The 25070-nt window shown below is 36.9% G+C and overlaps 1 protein-coding gene across 4 annotated transcripts in view; it reads right to left on the bottom strand.

Annotated features, from left to right (window-relative positions):
- SPEF2 (sperm flagellar and cilia associated 2) overlaps positions 1 to 25070 on the bottom strand; it is a 162010-nt gene that overhangs the window by 122776 nt on the left and 14164 nt on the right. For 3 of the 4 annotated variants that reach the window (XM_088796482.1, XM_088796480.1, XM_088796481.1), the window contains exons 3-6: positions 15263 to 15515; positions 9893 to 10033; positions 8293 to 8357; positions 3970 to 4156 (exon numbers count right to left, since the gene is read on the bottom strand). In XM_088796482.1, the coding sequence (XP_088652608.1) occupies positions 3970 to 4156; positions 8293 to 8357; positions 9893 to 10033; positions 15263 to 15515 (646 nt within the window). Of the gene's footprint in view, positions 1 to 3969; positions 4157 to 8292; positions 8358 to 9892; positions 10034 to 12054; positions 12226 to 15262; positions 15516 to 25070 lie in introns of all 4 variants that reach the window. The other variant, XM_088796483.1, reaches the window with a different exon arrangement.

Below are 25070 nucleotides of genomic sequence, written 5' to 3'. Positions count from 1 at the left end.
CCATATTTGGGGAAGCTTTAGACAAATAATCTAAAACACCCTCAATTTGATTGCTTGGTCCTCTGCCCCTTCCAGGAATGGAGCTAGGAACTTACTCTAGCTATACCATTGTTTAATTCTCCAAAGATGCCAGAGCAGCTCTTGTGGAGGAATGTGGCACTGCAGGAAAGACCTGGAAGCAAGTATTCAAAGGTCTTTTAGTTAAGAAGTGGGGGAGGGGCCTAGTGTTCAAATGCTACTTCCAAGGGAATAATACAGAAAAGGTTCTGGGAAGGTGGAGGTAGTGGAGTGAATCCCAAGAACCAGCCAGGATGCTAGCCAGATAACCACAGAATCAATTGGGAGCCAAATTGAGTTCATAGTCTGAATATCTTCACTTAAATGCCTACGAAGTACTTTGAACTCAACAAGTCCTGAACTAACTCCCCTTCAGACCTGGTTCTCCCCCTCAGTATTTCCCCATCTCAGTCGATGACCCTATAAACCTATGACTCTGTGATCTAAAGTGTTAGCGCCATCTGAAGTTCATTCCTCTCTTATTACTCCTAATATCTAATTCTTAAAGAAGTAGTCTATTTTACCTCCTATGTTTCCAATCACCCCCAACCCACTTCTATACATACTGACATTACCCCCACCTTGGACAGCCTCGGCCCCTCCTTACCATGCCTTCCCCTCAACCCATCTCCAAAACCTATCCTCCAGAAAAGTCCAAGTGATCTTACTAACCTTAAATCTCATCATTTCATTCACATTGTTTCATTTCTTTACAAATCAGGAGGCAAGGTATCAAGAGAGCACAGGTCTCTGGCTGGCTCTTCACAAGCCCATCTAAAACAAGGGTATATAAACGCCAGGGGAAACTGCAACAACTTGAAAGCTAGCGAAGACATTCTGAGACATTTCTGATAGCTGTAGTACACATGGAGCCAGAATGAAATCATCCAGGACTGACATGAGATTCATGTCATGCTCCCAAAAAGCAATGGAGACTTGCAGGAAGCAGAGGAAATCCTAGCCCTGACAAGTACCATTTTCTTTTTGGAGGAGAAAAGGATAGATGGGAAAACAGGCCATGCTGCAGATGGGAATTTCCCATTCCACCACTGTGGAGCATTGGCACTTGTGTCAGCTACACAGGGAGGCTGGGGACACCACACTTAATGGAAAGGAGGCAGTGGAAGTGGAAACCCCTTTTTGATTGCCCCAGACTGGTTCTATAATAGGAATAGCAACTTTCCCCAACAGAGAGAGGAAACAGCACAGAGATGGAGTTCCCTTGATGGAAATATCCAGAACACTGACTCTCTTTAATGTCTCTGAGGTTGCTGCACCCATGAACAGATCTTGAGTTAGAGCCTTGAAAAAGTGATGCTAAAAGCATCCTGGTGGAAAGGGAGAAAAAATAGAAAGAATTCACTCACTTCATTTTCCAGGTAAATGTCAGGCCCAGATTATAAGCAGAAAAATAGAAAAAACCTAGCAGCCAACACACAAGTGATTTATAACAAATGGAAGTGTGTTCAAAATTCCATTGCTAGTTAACAAAACTTGAAATAGGTAGTTGTTTTTAAAATCTACTTTGCAATCGTTTAATTTTCAAAATTTGTAATTTTGCTAATTAAAAGAAAGACTATCAAGATGAATGAATAAAGATATATGTGAATCTGAAGAGAGAAATAACCTTTTAGTACAAAGTGCTGGGGGCAGAGTTATTCTTTGAATTTTTCACTAAGAAAGGAGTAAATCTATAGCTACACAGTTTTACTTCTTCGTACTCTTACAAAACCTACATTTCCCTTCAGTTAACAGAACCACTGAGCAGACCGGATGTAGTAGTTAGGTGAATAAAAGAAGTCTCCTCAAACGGACTTTCATATTTTAGATGTGCAATTTTGTCCTATTTACATTCGCAACTCAAATCACCTTCTTTCCCAAGTCTGTTCCTCTTACCACCTTCCGTATCACAGCAAATGACACGCCCATCTGCCTAACTGTCCAAGCTAGACATCTGGCCTCTTATCCTACGTTTGCACTTCCCCATGTCTAATGAATCATTATGTCCTATTGATTTTACCTCTAAAGTAGCTCCTGAGGCACTTCTTTCCATCTCTGTTGCCACTACCCTAGATTTAAACCAGAATAATGTCTTAACCTGGATGATAGCAACAGCCAGAACTCCTTTGCCCCCCCTGCAATCTATTCTCAGAACTAAAGCCAGAGTGACCTTTCTAAAGGCAAATCTGACCTGGTCACTGTTGTTTGCCTTTGTACTCAGGATAAAATCTCCTTATTTTTCTTTACATACCTTACAAGGTTCATTGATTTGGCCTCTGCTGACTCGTGCCAGATGACATACTAGTTTGCTAAAAGCCTGAGCTTTTCCATATGATATTCTCTCTGGAAACACACTTTACCTTCCACCATTTTGGCCTCTGCTAGGAATTAACCCCATCCCCACCCCACCACAATTACCCCACATTCAATTAGCTAACTCCTGACCCTTCCCTCCAGGCAATGACTTTTTTTTTTAACATGACCCTAAAGCACAGGGAACAAAATCAGAAATCAACAAGTGGAATGGCTTCTAACTATAAAGCTTCTGCACAACAAAAGAGACAAGCTACAGAGAGAAGAGGCAACCTATGAAAAGGGAGAAAATATTTGCAGACAACACATTTTGGTTAATATCCAAAAGTATAAGGAAGCCAAACAACTCAATAGCCAAAATAATAATAAAAAAGCCAAAAAACCCAATTAAAAAATGGGCAAAAGATCTGAGTAGACATTTCTCAAAAAAAAAAGACAAATGGCCAGTAGGTATAAAAAGGTGCTCAACATCACTAATTACCAGAGAAAATGAAAATAAAACCAAAATAAGATCTTACCTCACACCTGTTAGAATGGCTATTATCAAGGAAAAAAAAACAAAACAAAAACCCAGATAACAAGTGCTGGCAAGGATGTGGAGAAAAGAGAAACCTTGTAAACCGTTGGGTGAGAATATAAATTGGTACAGCCAATATGGAAAACAGTGTAGTGGTTTCTCAGAAAAGTTAAAATAGAACTACCATATGACCCAGCAATCCCACTTCTGGGTATTTATCCAAAGGAAATTAAATCAGTATCTCAAAGAGATACCTGCACCCCCATTTTCACTGCAGCACTATTTATAATAGCCAAGATATACAAACAACCTAAATGTCCATCGATGGATGAACAGATAAAGAATATGTGGTAAATAAGACAGTGGAATATTATTCAGCCTTAAAAAGAATGAAATCCTGCCATTGTGACAACATGGATGAACCTGAAGAACATTATACTAAGTACAATAAGCCAGATACAGAAAGACAAATATTGCATGATCTCACTTACATGCGGAATCTAAAAAAGTTGAACTTATAAAAGTAGATCTTAAATGTTCTTATCAAAAATTGATAACTATGTGAGGTGATGGATATGTTAATTAGTTTAATTGTGGTAATCATTTTACAATTACACATATATCAAAACATAATATTGTACACCTCAAATATATACACTTTTTATTGTCCATTATGCCTCAATACAACTGAGGGGAAGTTCCCTTTTATCTTTAAAGGTAACAATAGACACACATAGTTGACGATAAGTTTTAGATTCCTTTTTCGTATCTTTTTTATGGTAAATAATACAATTTACCATTTTAATCATTTTTAACTGTACAATTCAGTGGTATTAAGTACATTCACCATGTTGTACAACCATCACCAGATTTTAGATTCTCTAGTCAATGTTGTACGTAATTTTTCTGTTTTGTTTTGTTTTTTTCTGAGCGTACTTGCTGTTATGATGTGAGGATGTGCTATTGACATTTGGGTCAGAGTGGCAGACAATACATACAAAAGATACACATATATGTGTATAAAAGACTACGGTTTGTAAAATTTCCAGCACTATTATTTAACCAATATCTAAATATCTTACCTCTTGTGCTTCATGGGCTATTAACTGGTCCATTAACAGTCTCCGCCGTCTTTTCTCCCTTTGTTCTCTTGCAAAAGCATCTTCTTTGAGGCGTTTTTGGATTTTTTTTATGTAGTCATCATCAGAGTAAGTGTTTAATAAATCAGTAGTCGTCTGGCCTGCTGTATCTAAAGAAGTCTTGGGTGCACTAGGGACAATAATTTTTATTTTAGATTGAAAAATAACGTGACCCCAGGCTACTACTTGTGACCGTGGAGAAAGACCTCAGGAGAAGGCTCCCCTGATGCTCTGTTAACGTATCAATACAAGCATTGAAGTGAATATTAGCACTTCAGTATTACACCCATAGCTTACCAGTAGATTCCATTTGCCTCATGCCATTTGAGATCCTTAGCATAGTCTTCTTACTAGACTTATCACCAACTTGTTCTTTCACTTCTCATGATCTTCATTCTATCCAGAGGTTCTGAATGTGTCTCCTTCTTTTTTCCTGCCGGCTCTTATGTTTTGAGTCAACAGCAGCATAATATTGATAACCAAAGAGTGAGGGAAGGCATATCTCTACAAGAGTCAGTTAGGTATACTAATGTCTGGACACTGAGAGTATTTCCATGGATGGTTCCACCCACTATCACTCTCTCACTTAATGCAAATAGAAAGTGGCTCTATGAACTCCCAAAGACCTCTGACTGGTTAGGGCAGTGACCCAGCTGTTATTGGAAGCCCAGCAGTTGAAAGCTGACTTGCTCATCATGCCACACTCATAAGCATAGGTCTGACCTAGCCTTGTGCCCAAGTCCTGGATCAAGAAGAGCCAGTGGTCTTACCAACACAAAGCAAACAATTTAGTGACACAGATGGTGGCTTAGATGAGAATTTATAGATCCATTCAAAAGTTATTAAAAGTAAGATAATTTTATGTCTATAAGGATCAAATAATCAATTCTCATTGGAATACTTCTTTAAAAAATAAACAGAATACAATACAATGGTACAAGATATATCATAATGTGATTTGCCAAGTAGTAGTAAATTTTAGTATTATGAATAATTACTGTTTTTAATATTGTGTTATTGCTGAATTTTTCATGTAACTTATAATCTTACTTAAAAGACAAGGACACATTATTATGGTGTGTAGGGACTAAACAGTCATCAATTCTCATGTAGACAAATAGTCTGGTGAGAGCACAGTTAATTTATATTTAATGGTATAAAAATTGCATGCTTATGGGACAGATCGTATTATATTATAGTGCATCATTGTAGGTTTGCTGCTCCCAGCTGACCTCTGAGCTCATAAGAAAAATGTCCTATTTTACTCCTTTGTACCTGTGCCTCGTACGCCTGACGTGTGATTGACGTCTGCTAAATATCAAATGATATGCTAAGAAACACTACATAAGTATAACATAATTTTTAAAATCACACACTAAAATTCTGGTTATTTTATCAGCAGGAGCTCAACCTTCGGTTGTATCTTGTCACTGACAACCATTGAACAGAACTTGTGTAGCTATCAAAGCCTCAGTAATATCAAAATTTAACCCTATTTATTAAGATTTAGTATAATTATTTATGAAAATTATGTAGCATAACTTTTTCAGATCATAAAAATTCTTATTATATTTTTACATAAATGTGGTTTAAAAGAGTTTGCCCTGGATTGCGCATGGGACTGAGCTCTTTCAACACTAATTTATGCTTCTAATAATATTCCTCACATATTGCTCCTCTTTTATTTCTCAGTCTGTCCATCCACCCATCCACCCACTCAGCCACCCATCTACTATCTTATTACAATAAAGCCACACAATATTTTGTTGAGTGAATATTTATTTTACTAGATGTGGATTTCTTGAGGGCAATAATTATGGTTTCTCTATATCTGTTTGCTTCCTAGGCCTCCATAGAGTTAATGATTGTATGTGTAGGAATTATTAGTAATAGGAACCTTGGCCAAATTTGTAAAAAAAAAAAAAAAGAAAAAAAAAGTAGTTGTTCAGAAGATCCTAAGGGAAACCTATGAATCCAAATGTCAAACTGCAGCAGCCAACAACCTCATGCTTTATCTTAAAAAATAAAACTGCACATGTAGGGAAAAAAGTAGACATGGGAGGTCTTGTGTTGCTCACATCGAAACATCATTTTTTCTTCCACAAAAGAGAAAAAGATGGATTTTGAGGTGACATCCCTGAGGAACTGTTTCAGGAGCAGGCTGCAAAGAGGCAGCGGCAGAAATTGTTCCTTAGAGTCGCCTATGACAGGATTTTAGTGCTTTGTGTCATCTAGTATGACATTTCTTAACAAGCCCAGACATGCTTGATTCTAAGTTAAGAATTCAGAGTGAACCAAAATTAGTGATTACTAAAAGAGCTTAAGAAGGGCCATATTGTACCATAGCCTTTGTTTTCTTTAAAAGTTTGCTCTAGATCAGTGTTTCCCAGCATTTTCATTTTAGGGTCATCAGAGGTATTTGCAGTCTCAGATGATTGTGATCACAGCCAGAGGTGACTGGTCCAGGGACTCTTGCTGCCATAGGCCCTATCCTGCTGCTCTGAGAAGTGAGGGTGTCAATATCACATTGTCTTCCGAGGGAAATTTCTAGCAGAATCAAAAGGAGCCTTCTACAGAGACAGGACTTGTGATAGACACTGCTATTTTCCTCCAAACAGAGTTTAAATTTTATTCAAAAAAACAATGTACCTAGCTAAAGGCTACATTTCCCAGCCTCCCATTCTGCTACACATGGCCATGTGACTGAATTCTGGCCAATACGATGTAAGCAGAATGTTACATGGGACTTGTGGAAAGGCCCGTAAAAGGAACTATTTAAGATTGGAGATATCTACTTCTTGCCTAGCCTCCTTCCTAATGGCCAGACCTCCAGCAGCCATCTTGTACTGTGAATGTGATATTGAGGGTGAAAACCACATAACAGGACAGTGCAGTAAAAGAAAAGGAGGAGCCGCAGTCCTTAATGACCTTGGAGCTGCAACACACATCTTGTACTGCTCACATTCTGATTTCTATGACATGAGCAATAAGTGAACATCCATCTAATTTAAGCCACTCTTGTTTTGTGGTTTCTAAAGCTCACTGATAGAGAGACTTAGGTTCACGTTGAGTTAACAGGGCAATAGGGAACAGGGTGAAAGTCTGTAGCTGAACAGGGATGACCTTTAAAACATTTAATAACTGACATGGCAAGGGCACCAATCAATCAAAATGCATGCTGGTGTCAGGATTGGAAAATGCTGCTGTGCTTTGTGTTACCTCTGGTTTCTAATTGTGTGGAGTCCCAGGAAAAGGGCCAGCCATGAGGCTACAGAGAATACCATTCACCAACAAGTAACAAAATAATTCAATATGTTTAGATGGTAATTCTGGTAGATGCCATCTGTGTATCACTCCAGAGCATATAGCTGGTGAAGTGAGTGAAAAGTTGGAAGAAATCCAGTAGTTTTATGGGTCAAGGTCAGGGTTCAGGTGGTGGCTACCTGGGTAAGTAGACTTGGACTGTGTTTTCTTTAGGAGTCAGGGGCAGCACTGAAAAATGGGAGTGAGAATTAGAAGAGGGCATCAGGAGGGTGTGAGGAAAGGTACTGTATGTATTCATTTTGCTTCATTTTCCTTCCTCACCATTTCTTCGTCTAGCTTTTTCCTTATTCCTACTCATGTGACTCTATTCCCTCAGAAATATTAATATGGAATCAAAGTATATAATTTGTGTCTGTTTTTATTCTTTGACAGAGATTTCATATTCTATGAATCATAAATAAGTAGAGTTTGGTAGTTTCCGTGTAAAAATGTGAAAAAAGAAAAAGCATTCAAGTTGCTCCTACATATTTCTATGACTAAATGTAGTTACTAATGATTATTTTCTGTGAGTCAATGACCCTTAATAGGAAACAAAAAGGGAGATCTTTATCTTTGGGCAAATGAAGTCCATCAACCAGGCACTTTTTGTAAAGAACTCAGTGAACTGACTTAGTGACATTTGGTCAACAAACTCATTCAACAACTCTTTATTGAATCTCTGTGCCAAATGCTGAGGATGAAACAAATGCAACATGAGAGAAACCAACTAAAGTCTAATAAAGGCTTTACTGTGACAAATTTAAACTGGAAACAATTTTAGTGAAATGTTTCAAAAATGTTGTGAACTTAGAAGAGCAAGCACACCACAGAAAAGTAATTTAACTTCATGTTTCTTAATAGCCACTTTCCCTCTTGATCTTTACAAAACTATTTCTAAATATCCAAAAGTTACAGGTAGAAAAGAATGTAGCTTTATGATTATTAAAATAGTTCATATCCTACCTCTCTTTTGCCTGGAGATCCTTTTTTATTAATGCTTCAAACTTCTTAATCTCATTGGTCACATCCTTAAAAAAAAAATTCAGTATCAGTTTTCTGCCTCTAAAAACCATTGAAAATCTTCATTTACCATATTCATTCAAGTTTGTAAAGTGACATGCAATACTAACTCAAGCGAATTAGGAGGTGAGATAATAAAAAGCTGTACTCTAGAGTAGTTTTATAATTCTGATTTGTTACTTCTATTCTAAGCTAAATATACCTAACAGAATGTGAAAATTGCCTAATCTGAATAATTCAAATCACAATTTTAGCTCTGACAATTTTAGCTCAAAGGGCATTTAATAAGAATGAAGATTATCAAAGAGTCAGGACATGATTTTTTTTTATTAAAAAAAACTTTTATTGAAGTATAGTTGACACTTAATTGCAATTCTTTTTAATGAGAATAAGCATTTTTTGGATATAAATATTTATTAAATGATTTAAACATTTTTAAATGATTTAAACATTTCTTACGCCACTTTATTTACTAATTGGCTCTCTGAAACTTAATTTTAGCTCATCCTCTGTCTACCGCAAATTCTTATTAATAAAATTTATTCAACTCTGAGAAATATGAGAATTATACTGTACTAAGATTGGAAGAAAAAAACCTCTGTGGGTAGTATTTTTTAGAATCCAAGTACAGGATTTTTTTTAATATTAAAAAATGTGGATTAATATAAAATGCAACAGGTTTAGAAATCAGAGATATCTGTCAACCTCTGCTTTACTAGCATCATGAACTTGGGTAAAAAACATGTCAGGTTTCTGAGTCTCAGTTTCCTTATCTACAAAATGGGCAAAATAATACCCTACCTAGAGAGTCATTCACAAATTAAAGATAATGTGAAGTGCCCAATCCACAGTCTGACATAGCAGACGTTCAATAAATTATTAATCTTTTTTTAGGTCATGGGCAAAAATATCACTAACATCATTGTAGCAGCAGGTAGTGTACATTGTAGGAATCAGTATCGAAATGCAGTACTGTTCCCCTCTGACATAGAATCAGATTGTAGTCTTTGGAATGATTGACAGTTGGTTAGGGTCTCGTAAAATATCCCTTGGGTAGTATCTGAAATTTAAATATACTGACAGCAAGCAAATCACTTCACATTTCTAGGAGTCATTAAAAAATGGTACAGCATGGTGAGGAGAAATTGAGCAAAAAAATAGTAGAAATGGCACATATATGGTATGTGCACGTCCACTGGCCCCTGGTGTACCCATGGGAGTCACAAGCCATTATGACGACACCCATTCTGGCCTAGTTTATTAGCGACTACAGAGTCCTCAACATAGGTACTATTGTTTAACAGGAGTTTGTCATCCATGGCCTAAAGCTACAGTCTCTGTTTCTGAACAAATAACAGTATAAATGGATTGAATATGCATACAGTGAAGGAATTTGTAATGAGAAGGGACAATGTCAGAGATAATGTGAAAATAAAGTAATAAATTTTGCAAGGCCCTCTATATGTATGTTTTAGGGAAAAATCATTCTTTTATTAAGATAAACACAACACAATATTAAAGGATTTAATAGTATATCACTTACGTCTGCCTCTTTTTTCTTTTTCATCATTTTTTGGACTTCAAGTGCTTTCAGAGTACGGTTTGATGCAGGTTTAGGAATCTGTATGATAGCTGCTTGGATTTTGGCCATTATTTCATTTTGTCGTCTTCTGCTCAAGCGTTGCTGAATATCCCATACACATTAGTTTAGTGATTCAGTTTGTGAGAATAACAGGCAGTTATACACTCACAGGTGTACATACAATGTTTCCATTGAAATTCTCTGCTATTAACCAATGGACTAGGTGCCACAACTACATAATGTTATGAAGCAGGAATCAGTATGACTTATTTTGAAAAGTATGATACGAAAAATACAATTTTGGAGTCCCCAAACTATGCCAATCGAATGTATTTTCCTCCTGGGAGTAGATACTGAAAGGATAATAAAGGTAACCCAAATACAATAATTATTTCCCAGTTTCACCTTCATGACCTGCCCAATAATGGGAAGAGAAAATTCTGCCTCTGAAGATGGTCTGAAGAAAAAATTCAATCTAAGACATGGTTTCTAAGAGGAGCCCTCTTAGGCTCCTAGGAGCATAACAGAGATGACAACCTTCCCCAAATTCAGTCATACTTAAACCGTGAGTTCAGAGGCTGCATGAAATACGGAACTAACACTGCATTATGTGATAACATTATTGAATCATCTCTTCTCTATCTAGGATGGAATTATTTTAAGAATATAAGCAGAAGGGCACAATTGAAAAAAAATACAGTGAAAGTCAGATAAAATATTTTAAAATAAAAGATTTAAGAGGCAACAAGTGAAACAATCATGTCTTTACTACTATTATATAGAACTAATAAGATCATTAGTACCTGTATCCCAAGATAAGAAACTTCAATTCACCGTTAAAAAAATCAGACATTACAAATAATTTAGATTTTTTTCTTCAGTTTATTTTCTAAAATGTGAATTTTTCTTTAACTGCAATATGTTTACCTTTTTTCTTTAAGAAAACCAGGAAGACATATGCTCTCTTTTTTGTCCTATTTGCTTCTTATGATTTTTAACATAATAATTTATTTCAGAATATTTAATGCTATTCTGAAAAAAGTATTTAAATATCTAATATTTTAAAAATATTTAATATTTGTTTTTCTCAACTTTCTTTGGAGACTTTCTGCATTAGACTTGGCACATCAAAGCTGGGTAGGCTGGTTCCATATAGGGTTCCAGCACTCGGTCTCAACTTAAACACTATTTTAAGAGTGCCTTGTCTCCTTATCATGCAATGCCTAGGGAAGCCCAATCCTTTATCCACTCTCTGGTAAGTAATGGCATCATAATATCTTCCAGAGTTTGTCTCTCATCTACCACTATCACCACCCACCTCCCCATCCAACCCCCCCTCACAAGGAGCTGACTACACTCAGAATATGTTAATTTCTTATCATTCTAAATATATGAATGTAAAGTGATTTACAGTGCAATGACAAGAACCATAATTCTTTTGCCTGTAGTTTACACATTCCATACACATAGCCACCTGAAATTCTCTTAAAAGTCTTTAACGATTCCACACACCGTGGTCCTCTTGTGTCCTTAAAGGCACTGGAGACCATTAAAGACTTCCAGAGAAATATAAGGAGCAGCAAGGAGTTCGTCAAAGTCAGAAGGGTCAGGAGGATGTTAAGAGATGTTTAAGGGCATTGGAAATGGAAGCAAGCAGCGCATCACCCCCCATCACCCAGGAAGACACAAGTGGGGCAAGGCAGAAAGACCAAGGGATTGCAAAGTAGGGTAAAAAGACGGGGGAGTGTCCTCTGTCTCCCCCAGTGGTGACAATGGTCATAGCCTTCCCTGGAGTAGCCAGTGGCAAACCACATCACTACAACATAAAAGAAGCATTAATTTCCTCTGGACAACTTAAAAAGAGATGAACTTGTCCTGCCATTCCAGAGAATGGCAGTTCTTGTTCTTAGCCACATGTGGAGGTGACAATTAGCAAGAGTGGGAAGGAGAGAGGGGAAATATGAGGGAGAGCGAGGTGAGAGCAGGGCCAGGCATCACTGATGCATCATCAGGAACATGCAGCTTGTGCTACGTCGATGCTTATGCAATGTGCACTCTAGGCATAAATCGCAAACAGTATATATACACACTAAGGAGTTTCTGTTAAAATCGTTCTACGAAACCTTTTCGATATTAATACATCTTTGTTCTTCCTTGACTTTTTGAAATTTTTCAAGTTTCTCAAAATGCATGCGGACAAGATCTTCTCTCATGTGTTTATATTTTTCTTGAAACTTGTGTGTAACCCGCATCAGATTGAAATCAGATTGACGTGGTATCAGATTTCTAAGTCTCTAAATGAAGAAAGCATTTCAAAAGATCCTGTCACTAGAGAATAAAGAGCATACTGTCATTATAAGCAAACATAAAATTTGTCTTTAAAATAAAATTTCTGTGAATTACTATTGTCGATGGTTAAAATAATTTCAAGCCCCATAGTAATCACTCATATCCTTAATTGATGTAAGGAGAATTAAAAAAAAACAAAAAACATGATTTGAACTCCTTCTTATAAAATAGTCTCATATATACTTTTACAGTAATTTTTTTTTCTTTGCTCTGAGTTTAATTTTCAATGAGTGGCATTTGAATTCTTGGAAATACATGCTCATAAAAATTATTTTATAAAACCAATTTCAACACATAAAAGACAATATGAGAAGCCAGGTTTTTTCCATTACTCGAGCCACTTCTTAGTAAAAAGTGAGGAAATATTAAAACTTCCAGGCCACTGGAAATGAGAGTGCAACAGTGCAAGACAGTGAACTCTCAAAGATGACTACAGAGGAGGACACAATGCACATAACTAAAATTTTTGTATCCAGTAGTGATCTCCTTAAAAGCAGAAGACCTACTACAAACAAGAAGAGATGGTCCCATTGCTCAAACCATTGTTGCTCCCTCTCCCCTGACACTACCTCAGTACATACTGGGACTTACTCGGAATAACATTTAAGGATCTTTGAGCTGACTTTAAGCCCTTACACACCTTCCTACTCTTCTCTCTGTTAAAAATCGCTTGGCATCCATTTTCACAGAGGCAACGAAAATGTAAGGTCCTTGAACCTCCTACCTCTCCACCTCAACACATACAAGTATATATTATATAGCTTTAACTTAAGTCTTATTTTTCCCTCAACCCAGGAAATACTCATTGAGAAACCGTATCTACTGTTAAGTGTGTGGCTTCTAGAGTCACACTGCCTAGGTCTGAGTCTCAGCTACCACCTTCATGAAGTTGAGCAAGTTACCTAACCTCTCCGTACCTCAGTTTCATCATCTGCAAAATGGGAATATAAAAATTCCTATCTCATAGGACTGTTCTAAAGACCAAGTGAGACAATATATATAAAGCCCTTGGAACAGGGCTTGGCACCTAACTATATACGTTCACTGAATTTTAGTCATTATTAATATTACTATGTAATAAACACTGGTCTCTTCTTCCATCAGTATCAAGTCACCTCTATTTTTTCCTGAAATGTCTCCTCCTTCATCTGACCAATCGACTCATTCCTTCTCTTTTCTTCCCTTGAGGATCTCCTTCTATTTGGTCATCACACCAGTCATCCCCGACACTGATTCTTTTTCTCAACTAACAAATTGTCCCAATATCTATATCCATAAACTAAACAATCTCACACGTTCCTTGAGTCTCTCTCCTGCAGCTACTGTTCTTATTTTCTCTTTTCCTTTACCTCCAAATTTCTTCCTCATTCCAATTTACTCCTCAAATCATTGCAATCCACACCATTCTACTGAAATATTTTTTTCTCCCTGAAAGGTAACCTCTAAGAGGGTTGGGTTCAAGGTGCAAGCGCCTGACATAAAGTAGGATCCAAACAAATATTTGTTCAGTGAATGAATGATTGACTCTGGTAGGTCACCCAGGACCAATGTTAATCCCAGTGGTCTCTTGTTTGGCCTCATCTACACAGCTCTTATAGCACTTGTTACTGTTGACTATCTTATACTTTACAAAGAATTGTCTTGTATATTGTCTTCTTAAAGCCACAAAAAAGCCTAACTCTGAGGCAGATAGAGATAACCATCGCTGTTTTTATAGTTGTGATAATTGAGACTGAGATTGTTCCAGGGACTGGCCCAAAGTTAATCAGCTTGCAAATGAAGGAGATAGGATGCAATACTAAGTCATTCAGCTTAAAACCTAATCTAATTTCTAGCTCTGGATGGGTCCTCAGTTCATTCTGCTACCAGGCTCATAAGTATGTCCATAAAGAAGAGACAAATCTGAAAGTGGAAATGGCCTTCACATCTATTACGTCATTGTTGCTTCACAAATTAAAATTTTAATTAATTTAATTTCTATATAGAGTACTGCATCAGTACACTCCCCATTACCCTAGAGACCTGGAAAAGTTAATGCACTTCCCTTACCATTAGGAAACCACACAGGAACTGGATAGAATTGCCAACTAAAAAGTTGTATCAATTAAAACTAATTTAATGAGTATTTGCAATGTTTAAAGCATTGTACTAGGCATTTTCCTTGAATCTGAGGAACTGAAAAATCTTGTGAGGCCATAAGACAAATAAAAAATGAAAGTTAGCAACAATATCAGGACAGGAGGTAAACACCAGAGAGTGAGAATTACCTGAGGTTCACGTGAAGAGTCCATGTGTACTGGGAAGGTTGCACAGAAGTACCCAGAGAAAAGTTTGGGGGAAGAGGAGATGAGAAGGATGAGCTTGGGCGAGAGACAGGGAAGAGCAGGAATATACAAGTCCTATTCAAGGACAAGTTGCCAACCAATGTAGAAGAAAGACTTTATGCTGAGGACTATGAACAAAAAGAGTTAGTGAGACAGGTAGAGATGATTTAGAGAAAGGTCTTGCATGTCAGTGTAAGTTGGGAGACAGGATATATGCAAAATAGAAGGTTTCTGAGCAAGAGAAGAACCCAATGAAAGTAGATGGAATTTAGGGATGATTCGTGTAGCAGTCGATTAACCTCTAGAAGAAAGCCTGAAGGTCGAGAGACATGTTAGTAGGTTGTTGTGGTAGTTCATAAGGAGATCTGAGCAGATGTGATAAGGGTAGAAATGGAAAGAGAGGAACAAGTATAAAAGCACTGGGAATTAGGAGCAAACAGAATTTGACAAGCTATTGAAAATGTGGATAGGATGGAGGGAGACATCAAAAATGGGTAAATGTATTGAAAATATTAATATAAAATAAAACCCAAGTATGGCCAATAACATCCATAACGGATATATATACCCAATGGGGCTACTCTGAGAATGCAACATCACTGTCATTTCTCTTGACTGAGTTTTACATTGATATGCTTATATTTCTTTATGTACTTACATCTTGAAATGCCACACTTTTCATGTTTTGAAGTCTCATATTTATCAGGGGTTGCATGGTTTGGATTTCTGTTCCAGTCAGTCCACATTTCTTCTTCTTCTGAAGAGCAATGTACAACTGATACAAAAGTTTTGTTGCTGCCCCAGGCTTTTCTGTGATAATGTCGTTAGCCACATTCTGATCAAACTGCACCCCCAGCAGGTGAAGTGTTGGCTCCAAGCGAGAAAAGTTATTAAGTCGGGCACTTGAAACCCTAGGCATTCAAATATTTTACATATTTAGACACTAGCATTGAATTAAAAACAAACAAGTATCAGAGGTATTATCATGATCCAATATTTTGAATTATCTCCTGTTCTTTTAAATATATCATTCCTCTCTAAAACCTCTCAATCTTGTGAATACATTGAGCTTTTCCATTGTCCCACACTCCATGCATTTATTTCTCTTGAATGGCTGAACTAAAACTCATTAATTTTATATACTGATCTGCTAAAATAGGTGCTAGAATTTCTATAAGAAGTCAACACAAAACCAGATAACTAGATTTCTTCTTCTAAGTGGAGAAACTTCATTATAGTTTTGAAATATGTTACTCAAAAGGCAAAATTTCAATTTAAATATCCATTTCTTTAAATGATATGACTAGGTATTATTATGACTTAATGCGAATAAATAATTTATATGTGAAATAAATAAAGAATAAATAACTTAATGTGAAAATAGCCAAAAATATTGCACTGACATCTCTAATAACGATCCTCTTAGGCACTGCCAAAAATATTTACTTAAATAGTATCAGCTATTTAATCAAATTAAATATGTAATCTTCATTTTACAGTTTATAGTACTACTTTAAGAATCAGTAAAAGTGACCTCAAAAAGTGAGGGGTGCTCTTTGAAATTTCCCCCTTGAAGTTACAACAAATTGAACAGCTTTAATTCAACAAAAGATTCCCTATGTAACACAAAAACATGTCTGCGATGTCCACACATCGAAACATGTGAAGGCAAATGGGGGCAAACGGGAAGTGGGGAAGGGGAAAGCGCAGAGCCAGGAGCTGCAGGACGCAGCCGCAGCCCGGAGCTGATGGCAGACCTGGGAGACGGGAGGATTGGGACTGCCGGTGCACTTTCTGTGGCCCTAGCAATCCTGCTTGAGGGTTCTGTATATAATACTGCCTATAATACTGCAGTGTGACAATGGGGGTCAAACAGCCCTCACTGCCAGGTAGAAAAACAAAGCCATTAAGCCCGACTGCCTCCCCCCACCCTCCCAGAGCTCACCTTCCCACATCCTCCCAGTGTTAGCAGTGGGCCCCAGGGGGGAAAACAACAACAACATGGTAGCGCTGTCGGATTGTAGAGCAGGATATCTGCAGCCATGGGAACTGAAGAGACAGTTCCTGAGTGGCAGACACATGGTGCAGCTAATCCCAGTGATGGGGGAGGAGTTATAGAGGTGAGACAGCTGTGGTCTGGGAGTTGCCATTGCTCAGAGGAGAGCAGAGCCACAAAAAACGCCTGCCACCTCTCCCAACCCACCCCGCCCCCATCTTTCCTGGCTGATGGCAGCAGGTGCATGCAGGGTTGCTGAGCAGACCTCTGCATCTGTCTGCAGGGGCAGAACTGATATTTCAGAGGCTCAGAACCCCATTGCCCACCACACCTTCCCACAAGGTGGTGCCTTGAGACTAAGGTGACCTGGTCACAGAGGATAAGCCCACCTCCCCAGGAAATCTCCCACTATGCAGGAAGCTTGAACAGCAAAAGAGAAAATAAAATGTTCCGGTGCTACCTACTGGAAGGCAAAAGAAAGACCTCTTCATATCAACCTGCTGCAGAATTCACTCCCTTAGATGCCCAGAAAGAGAAATAATCCAGTAATTGCCATTAATAAACAAGGTAAGAAGGCAGCTGAGAAACAAAATGAAAAATCTCCATAAAATAAACTTAAAAGATATGGAAATATGTAACTTAAATAATAGAAAATTCAAGATTGCAGTTCTAAAAAAGCTCAACAAGATGCAAGAAAACTCAGATAGGTAGTTTAATGAACTCAGAAATAAAATCAACAAACAAAATAAATATTTTACGAAAGAGTTTGAAATTTTAAAAAGAACCAAATAGAAATTCTGGAGCTGAAGAATTCAATAAAAGCGATGAAGAAAGAAATAGCGAGATTAGGAAATAGAGCTGACTAGAGGGAGGAAAGAATTGGTGACATCAAAGATAGAAATCTGGTAATGATGCAGATGGAAGAAGAGACTTGAGAGTTAAAAGAAATGAAAGAACTCTATAAAAACTATCTGATTCCATCAGAAAGAGCAATGTAATAATAATGGGTATACCAGAAGGAGAAGAGAGGGAGATGGGCACAGAGAGTCTATTCAAACAAATAGCTGATCAGAACTTCCCAAACCTATGGAAAGAACTGGATCCTCAAATCCAAACTAATTACCTTAATCCTAACAGGTCTTCTCCAAGGCACATTATACTGAAGCTGTCAAAAATTAATGATAAAGAAAGAATCCTCAGGCAGCCCAGGACAAGAAGGCTATAACCTACAAAGGAAAGCCCAAAGATCATCAGACTTTTCAGCAGAAACTCTACAAACAAGGAGGGAGTAAAATTAAATATTCAAACTATTGAAAGAGAATTACCAGCCAACAATAATATATCCAGCAAAATTATCCTTTAGATGTGAAGGAGGAATAAACACTTTTCCAGATATACAGAAGCTGAGAGAATTTTGCACCACAAGACCTGCATTACAGGAAATACTGAAGGAGTTTATTCTACTTGAAACAAAAAGGCAAAGGGATACAAGACCATGAGCAAGATTACTAACAGACAGAAGCAGGAAATGGCAACCCCTACACAGAATAGGGCACTATACACTTAAACATATTACAAAGAGCAAAGGAGATAAAAATGTAAAAAAGTAAAAGAGAAGAAAAAGACTGTTTGCTACTGCAACTCAGAAATCAGTTCACATCATAAACAGGGATAATTTATGACAACAAAAGCATAAAAGGGGAGGGAGTAAAGGTCTGAATTTGCAAGAGGGAATGGAGATATGAAGCATGCTGAAGAAAAAGTACTGTATATATGAAACTCAAAAAAAAAAAAAAAAAAAAATCCAGAACTGAAACACATAACATAAAAAAAAAGGAAACAGGAAAAAGTCATATAATACCCAACAAGACAAAGGATAAAAATCATATGATCATTTCAATAGATTCAGAAAAAGCATTTCACAAGATACAACATTCGTTTATGATTAAAACACTTAAGAAAATGGGTATAGAAGGAAACTACCTCTACATAATAAAGACCAAATATGACAAACCCTCAGCTAATATCATCCTTAATGGTGAAAAACTGAAAGCTTTTCCTCTAAGATCAGGTAAAAGACAAGGATGCCCCCATCACCACTGTTATACAACATAGTGTTGGAAGTCTTCGCCAAAGGAATCAGGCAAGAGAAAGAAATAAAAGGCATCCAAGCTGGGAATAAAAAAGTTAAATTGTCACTTTTTGCAGACAACATGATTTTTTATATAGAAAACCCTAAATACTCCACCAAAATACTATTAGAAACAATAAACAAATACAGTAAAGTTGCAGGAAAATCAATGTACAAAATTCCATTGCATTCCTAAACACTAACAATGAAATGTCAGAGAAGTGAGTGAAAAAAGCAATTCCTTTTTCAATTGTAATAAAAAGAATAAAGTACAAACTTAACAAAGGATGTGAAGGATGCATACATTGAAAACTATAAGACGCTATTAAAAGAAATTGAAGAAGACACAAAGAAATGGAAAGATATTTCATGTTCATGGATTGGAAGAATCAATACAGTTAAAATGGCTATATTACCAAAAGCAATATACAGATTCAATGCAATCCTTATGAAAAACCCAAGGGGACTTTTTCAAGAAATAGAAAAAAAAAAAATCATCAGATTTGTATGGAACCACAAAAGACCCTAAATAGCCAAAACAATCCAAAGAAAAAAGAACAAGGCTGGAGGTCACTTCCTGACTTCAATTTAGGCTACAAAATGCTAATCAAAACAGTATGGTACTGGCAGAAAAACAGACATACAGACCAATGGAATAGGATTGTAAACCCAGAATTAAATCCACATATATATGGGCAGATAATTATCAACAAAGGAGCCAAAAACATGCAATTGAGAAAGAAAGCCTCTTCAATGAATGGTGCTGAGAAAATTGGAAAGCCACATACAAAAGAATGAAACTAGACTGCTATCTGTCACCATATACAAAAAGTAACTCAAAATGTATCAAAGACTTAAACATAAGACCAGAAACAAACGATTACGTTGAAGAAAGCATAGGTAGTAAACTTATGGACCTTGGGTTCAGAGAGGATTTTATGAATTTAACCTCAAAGGCAAGGGAAGTAAAAGCAAAACTAAATGAATGGGACTCTATCAAACTAAAAGGCTTCTTTACAGCAAAAGAAACCATCCACAAAACAAAGAGGCAACCACCAAATGGGAGAAGATATTTGCAAACAACGCCTCCAATAAGGGACTAATATCCAAAATATATAAAGAACTTGTACAACTCAACAACAAAAAAAACAAACAATCCAATTAAAAAATGGGCAGGGGATCAAGAAGACACACAAACGGCCTACAGATATATGAAAAAATGCTGAACTTCACTAGCTATTAGGGAAATGCAAATAAAAACCACAATGAGATACCACCTCACACCTGTTAGAATGGCTATTATCAACAAGACAAGCAATAATAAGTGTTGGAGAGGTTGTGAGGAAAACTGAATCCTCATACACTGCTGGTAGAGATGTAAATTGGTACAGCCACTATGGAAAACAGTATGGAGTGTCTTCAAAAAAGTAAGAATAGAATTACCATACAACCCAGCAATCCCTCTTCTGGGTAACTACCCAAAAAATCTGAAAATATTTTTTCATAAAGATATGTGTACCTCTATGTTCATTGTAGCATTATTCACGGTGCCCTTTGACAGATGACTGGATAAAGAAGATGTGGTACATATATACAATGAAATATTACTCAGCCATAAGAAAAGATGAAATACTGCCATTTGCAACAATATAGATGGATCTTGAGATTATCATGCTAAGAGAAATAAGTCAGAGAACCATATGACTTACTTGTATATGAAATATAAAACTGAAAGCAACAAAGGAAAAAGACAAACAAAATCTCAAAGACACAGACAACAGTTTAGTGGTTACTAGTGGGTAAGGGGGGTGCAGGGTGATAGAAGAGGGAAAAGGGGTCAAATATATGGTGATGGAAGGAGAACTGACTCTGTGTGGTGTGCACACAATGCGATATATAGACAATATAGAAATGTACACTTGAAGCCTATATAATTTTACTAACCAATGTCACCCCAATAAATTTAATAAATAAAAGAATCAGTAAAAACTTTCTAATTATGTTACATTTATTTTTTAATTACCTGCTATCAGATTAGGCTCATATTTTAGAAGAAATTCATTATTTCATTCATTTATTAATTTATTATCTCAACAAAAAACATTTATTGAATACCCATTATATGAAAGATTTATTTAATATGTGAATAAATTTAAATAAATTTACATATTTGTTAAATTCTTACAAAGATGAATAAGCCTTTGTCCCTACCCTTGAGGATTTCATAATGGGGAAAAAATAGATGAATAAACAAATAGTGATAAGTTGAGGTAAGTGTTGTAATAGAAGTTTCAAATGATCTAGGGCTGTTAATGCACCTATGGATCCAGTGACAGAAAGAAAACCAAAGATGCTGGATGTATTTTCAACTCTTGTGCTTCTCTCTGATCCAACTGGATACAAATATCAATTTTAACCACTGGCCTATTTTCTCTTTACTTTAACTTCTGAACATTCAGTGACATTCCTTAATAGAAAAAAACATATATACTGAATATACTTGAATATAAGTGAAAGTCCTACCCTCTCTCCAAAAATGGTACCCTAAAACAGAGGGAGTTGCCATATATTTGGCAGAATTTCTAACATTATAGGGTTACTCATTCAATAACTTCATTTTGGACTACAAAATTATTTGGGGAAGATGCAGTGACTTTCAGCAATCTCAATTAAATTTTTAGAAGCGTATGGAGATCACTTAAAACTTAAAACTTTACATATTGTCCCTAGTATACTATCTGTCAAGAGATTGCTCTCAAGCAGTGGTTTGAAAACTTTTTTTTTAATCATCTGTACCATTGAAAATCTGATGAGAACTATGGAACCTTTTCCACAGGAAAAAAATATATACATCCATGCATACACACAAAATGTGTATACCATTTTGGGGTGCTGGTGAACCTCCTAAAATCTAGCCCAAGGTGCCATTAACTGCAAGTTAAAAATCTGTCTCTAAAAGGAGGTGAGACTGGGGAAATATCTGAATGATTTCTAACATGATAAGGAGCCAGTATCACGGGGATGCAAAGTAAACAACAACAAAAATATTGACGTGATAACTGGAATTCCTTTCCCAGTTGTGCGGTGTAACTTACTGTAGTATTTCCTTTATTTGGTATTATGCTTTTAATGGAAACAGTTGGTAAAGTATACTTAGGCTATTGTAATACATCAACCAAACTTTGAATATAATATTTTAAATTAATAAAAAAGAAACCAATCTTAGAGGGAATGAGAATTGATAATGCATGCTACAAGGAAATCTTATCGACAATAAGAGTAAACATTATTTTTTAGGTTTTCTCACGTCCAGGTTTGCAATTTGTGCCCCCACAAATGCTTTTACAGTTTGAGATGAACATTTGCCTAAAATGATTAGGGTAAAGAAGACCATATTTTAAAGAGTATGATTGTAAAAGAGGATAGTCAGATCAATGACTTGTGGTTACGTTCCTTGGACAGGCAACTTAAACCCCTTTTGATCTCCCTGTCCTAGGAGGTCTGTGTCCACTACACATATTTAGAAAGCTAAGGCCTAGAGCCACTTGTCAGGGCTTTGGCCTGGGTCATAACCTTGAGCTGCAGAGGTTAGGAGCGACATAATTCAGGAGGGAGAAGCCAAAAGCAAACATTAGCTATTTCCAGATTTTATCAACACTTAGCCCTGTACCCAATAAAAGTGAAGGGCACTTCCCAGGGCACTTACTTGTATTACATGGCCCTCAGAATGTAGTGTAAGCCTACTAATGTTATGGTTTCGTTACACATAAACTTTAAAATGGCTTTTATAGACTTGCCGAAGTACCCAGGTATAACAGTACGTCTTCTCTCTTAAAGTTATTAATATTTATTTCAAATTTCCAATCACTCAAAATTTGGAGAGTATAACTGCTGCCTAAATTGATGGAAGTCCACTCTTGTTATAGCACATACTTTATCAGTTACATGATAATCAACAATTGTTTTTGAACACAGAGAAACCACTGGGACATTTTTGCTCTGGAGACAAAGCATCTGATGTAAGCGATGACTCTAAGGAATAAGAAATGTATTCTGATAAAAGTCTTCTCTCTCTCTACTTGCAGTGCTAATTTACCAAGGGATTACCTGCCTCCTCTCCTGCTTACCACCTGGTGAGGGAATACATCTTACAAGGTAAGTAGAAGCTGCCCTTCCAGGGATATCCATGCTTCTTTATTTTTCAATCTTATAACTACTCTGCCCATTTTTCACCCTTCGAAATGGACTAAAGATATTCTAAAACAGAGAAGTCTTTCAGAGTTAGATGAGTTCTTCTTAGGATTAAGTAATTTCCAAAGCAAATAACTTCAAGTGATTAGCTACATATACTTTGTTTGTTGTTTACATTTTAGACTAAAGCAACTAAAAATACCGACCAAATCACAAGCTCTGATACTAGACAGCTGCCTAAAAAGTAGGCTTTAACAAAGAGGGACCCTTTTCCTCACCAAATACACTGTTACAAAGGTCATATCCATGGGTTTACTGATCCTTGCCTTCTTTATAAGATTGTGTGCCCTGGAAAAAAGTGGATTGTTCCAAGAACTAATGATGGATAGTATTTTGTTGTCAGGACAAGTAGGTCCCTCTCCCCATGTTAAGGATCGTGATGACTCTCGGTGAGATAGAAACTTAGTCTTTTACAGTGGGTGAAAAGCATGGTTGTTACACGCGATGATAAACAGGACACACACCTGTCCAAAGGTGAGATAAGGGTGTGAAATCTACCCTGTGCTCCGCTTGCCAAGCCCTATGCCTGGCCTGAGGCTGCTTCATCCTTTGTCTTTGCACAAAGACCTCTCTGTTCACTAAGGCTTCTCTGTGTCTTCACAGCTGTGTCTATTCAGATGGAGTCCTTTTTCCCATTTCACACAAAGGCCCTCTATGGCCCTGCTAACAAGTCAATTTAGTACACCTGATATACTGCATGAATGATATGGTTAGTATGGTCATTTAAGTTTCCTATAGCTAAACAGGTACACATTCTGACATCATTCATTTATTCAATAAACATTAGTGTATGTCTGCTATGGGCCAGGGACAAAGCTTGGAGCACAAAGAATAAGCATACTCTGTAACTTTCAGCAACTCTGTGATCTAGTTGAGGAGTGAACATTGACATACTCATCTATGGATCATTGTTTGGACATCGGCATTCTGAAAAAAATTGACCTTGTATAAATAAAGAATTACAACTTAATGTGATAAGGAAAGAGTTGTCCACAGTGTTATTAGAACAAACAGAAAAAGAGAAATAACTCTGCTAGGGGAGTCGAAGAGTTTAGAGCTAGATCTTAAGAATGAAAAAGAGTTTCTCGTGGTGAAAGTGAAGGAAGAATATTAATACGCAAAAGTGTAAGGCATAACAAAATACATGACGTGTTTCTGGACCACAGCAGCTTAGCTTAGGGCTCCAGGTTAGTGGAAAATGCAGCGGAAATGGTGGAGGACGGTCACACTGGAAAGCACCTTGTAAGACATGACTTGAGAAAGACAGAGAAACTGGAATATCTCAAGTTTCTTAAGCTGATGGGGATACCACACCTAAAGATGTGGGTGTAGAATTTTCGTTCTACTGAGTTCAGACAAGGTCTCTGTATGTAGGATTTACCAGGATACATAGCATTCTTTAACTCAAAAAACATTTATTGAAAGCTAAATATGCACCAGGTCTGTGATAGCTCTGTAGATGCAAAGAAAAATGACTCAATACCCCTAACTTCAAGGTGTTTGCATATGCAATGTGAAACGTAAAAGAGACTCATAGAGAGTGACAATAAAGTGATCAGTGTTATAATAAGTAAACATGTAAGGTAAGTTTTTTTTGTTTTTTTTTTTTAACTTCCACAAAAGAATAATAAACAACAACAAAAAAGGACTGGAAATCTGGTTACACACAAGTCATCACAAATCAATCTGTGCATATGAACACTCCTGAGAACAAACAGGAGAAAAAGGAGGGTGTGGATACTGACCTACCTACTCTGGACATCTGATACGTTAGAGGCTGACACTGGCTTCTAGTGAAGGGAAGGCAGTGCAGGTAGGAATAGAGGTGGCACAGGCCTGGGAGTTTAGGCCAAGGAGGCAGTTGGGGCCAAGCTGTGATGGAACTTGTATGCTTTGTCCGTGAGAAAGAGATGTGAGATACGGGAGTATGGATTAGAATGTTACCCAGTATCGTAGATGTTTAAGAAATTATCTGGGATTAGCAAAAGAGGGGTTGCTTGATATGAAAATATATTACCAATCCATGATTTGTCTTGTATCATACTATTATTACCTGTACAACTAGCAGAATCTCTCACCTTTAGAATC

The sequence above is a fragment of the Rhinolophus sinicus genome, chromosome 3 (assembly GCF_057876585.1).
Source record: "Rhinolophus sinicus isolate RSI-liver-muscle chromosome 3, RSI-T2T, whole genome shotgun sequence".
NCBI classification, from domain to species: domain Eukaryota; kingdom Metazoa; phylum Chordata; class Mammalia; order Chiroptera; family Rhinolophidae; genus Rhinolophus; species Rhinolophus sinicus.
This window is presented reverse-complemented; position numbering and strand designations above follow the sequence as displayed.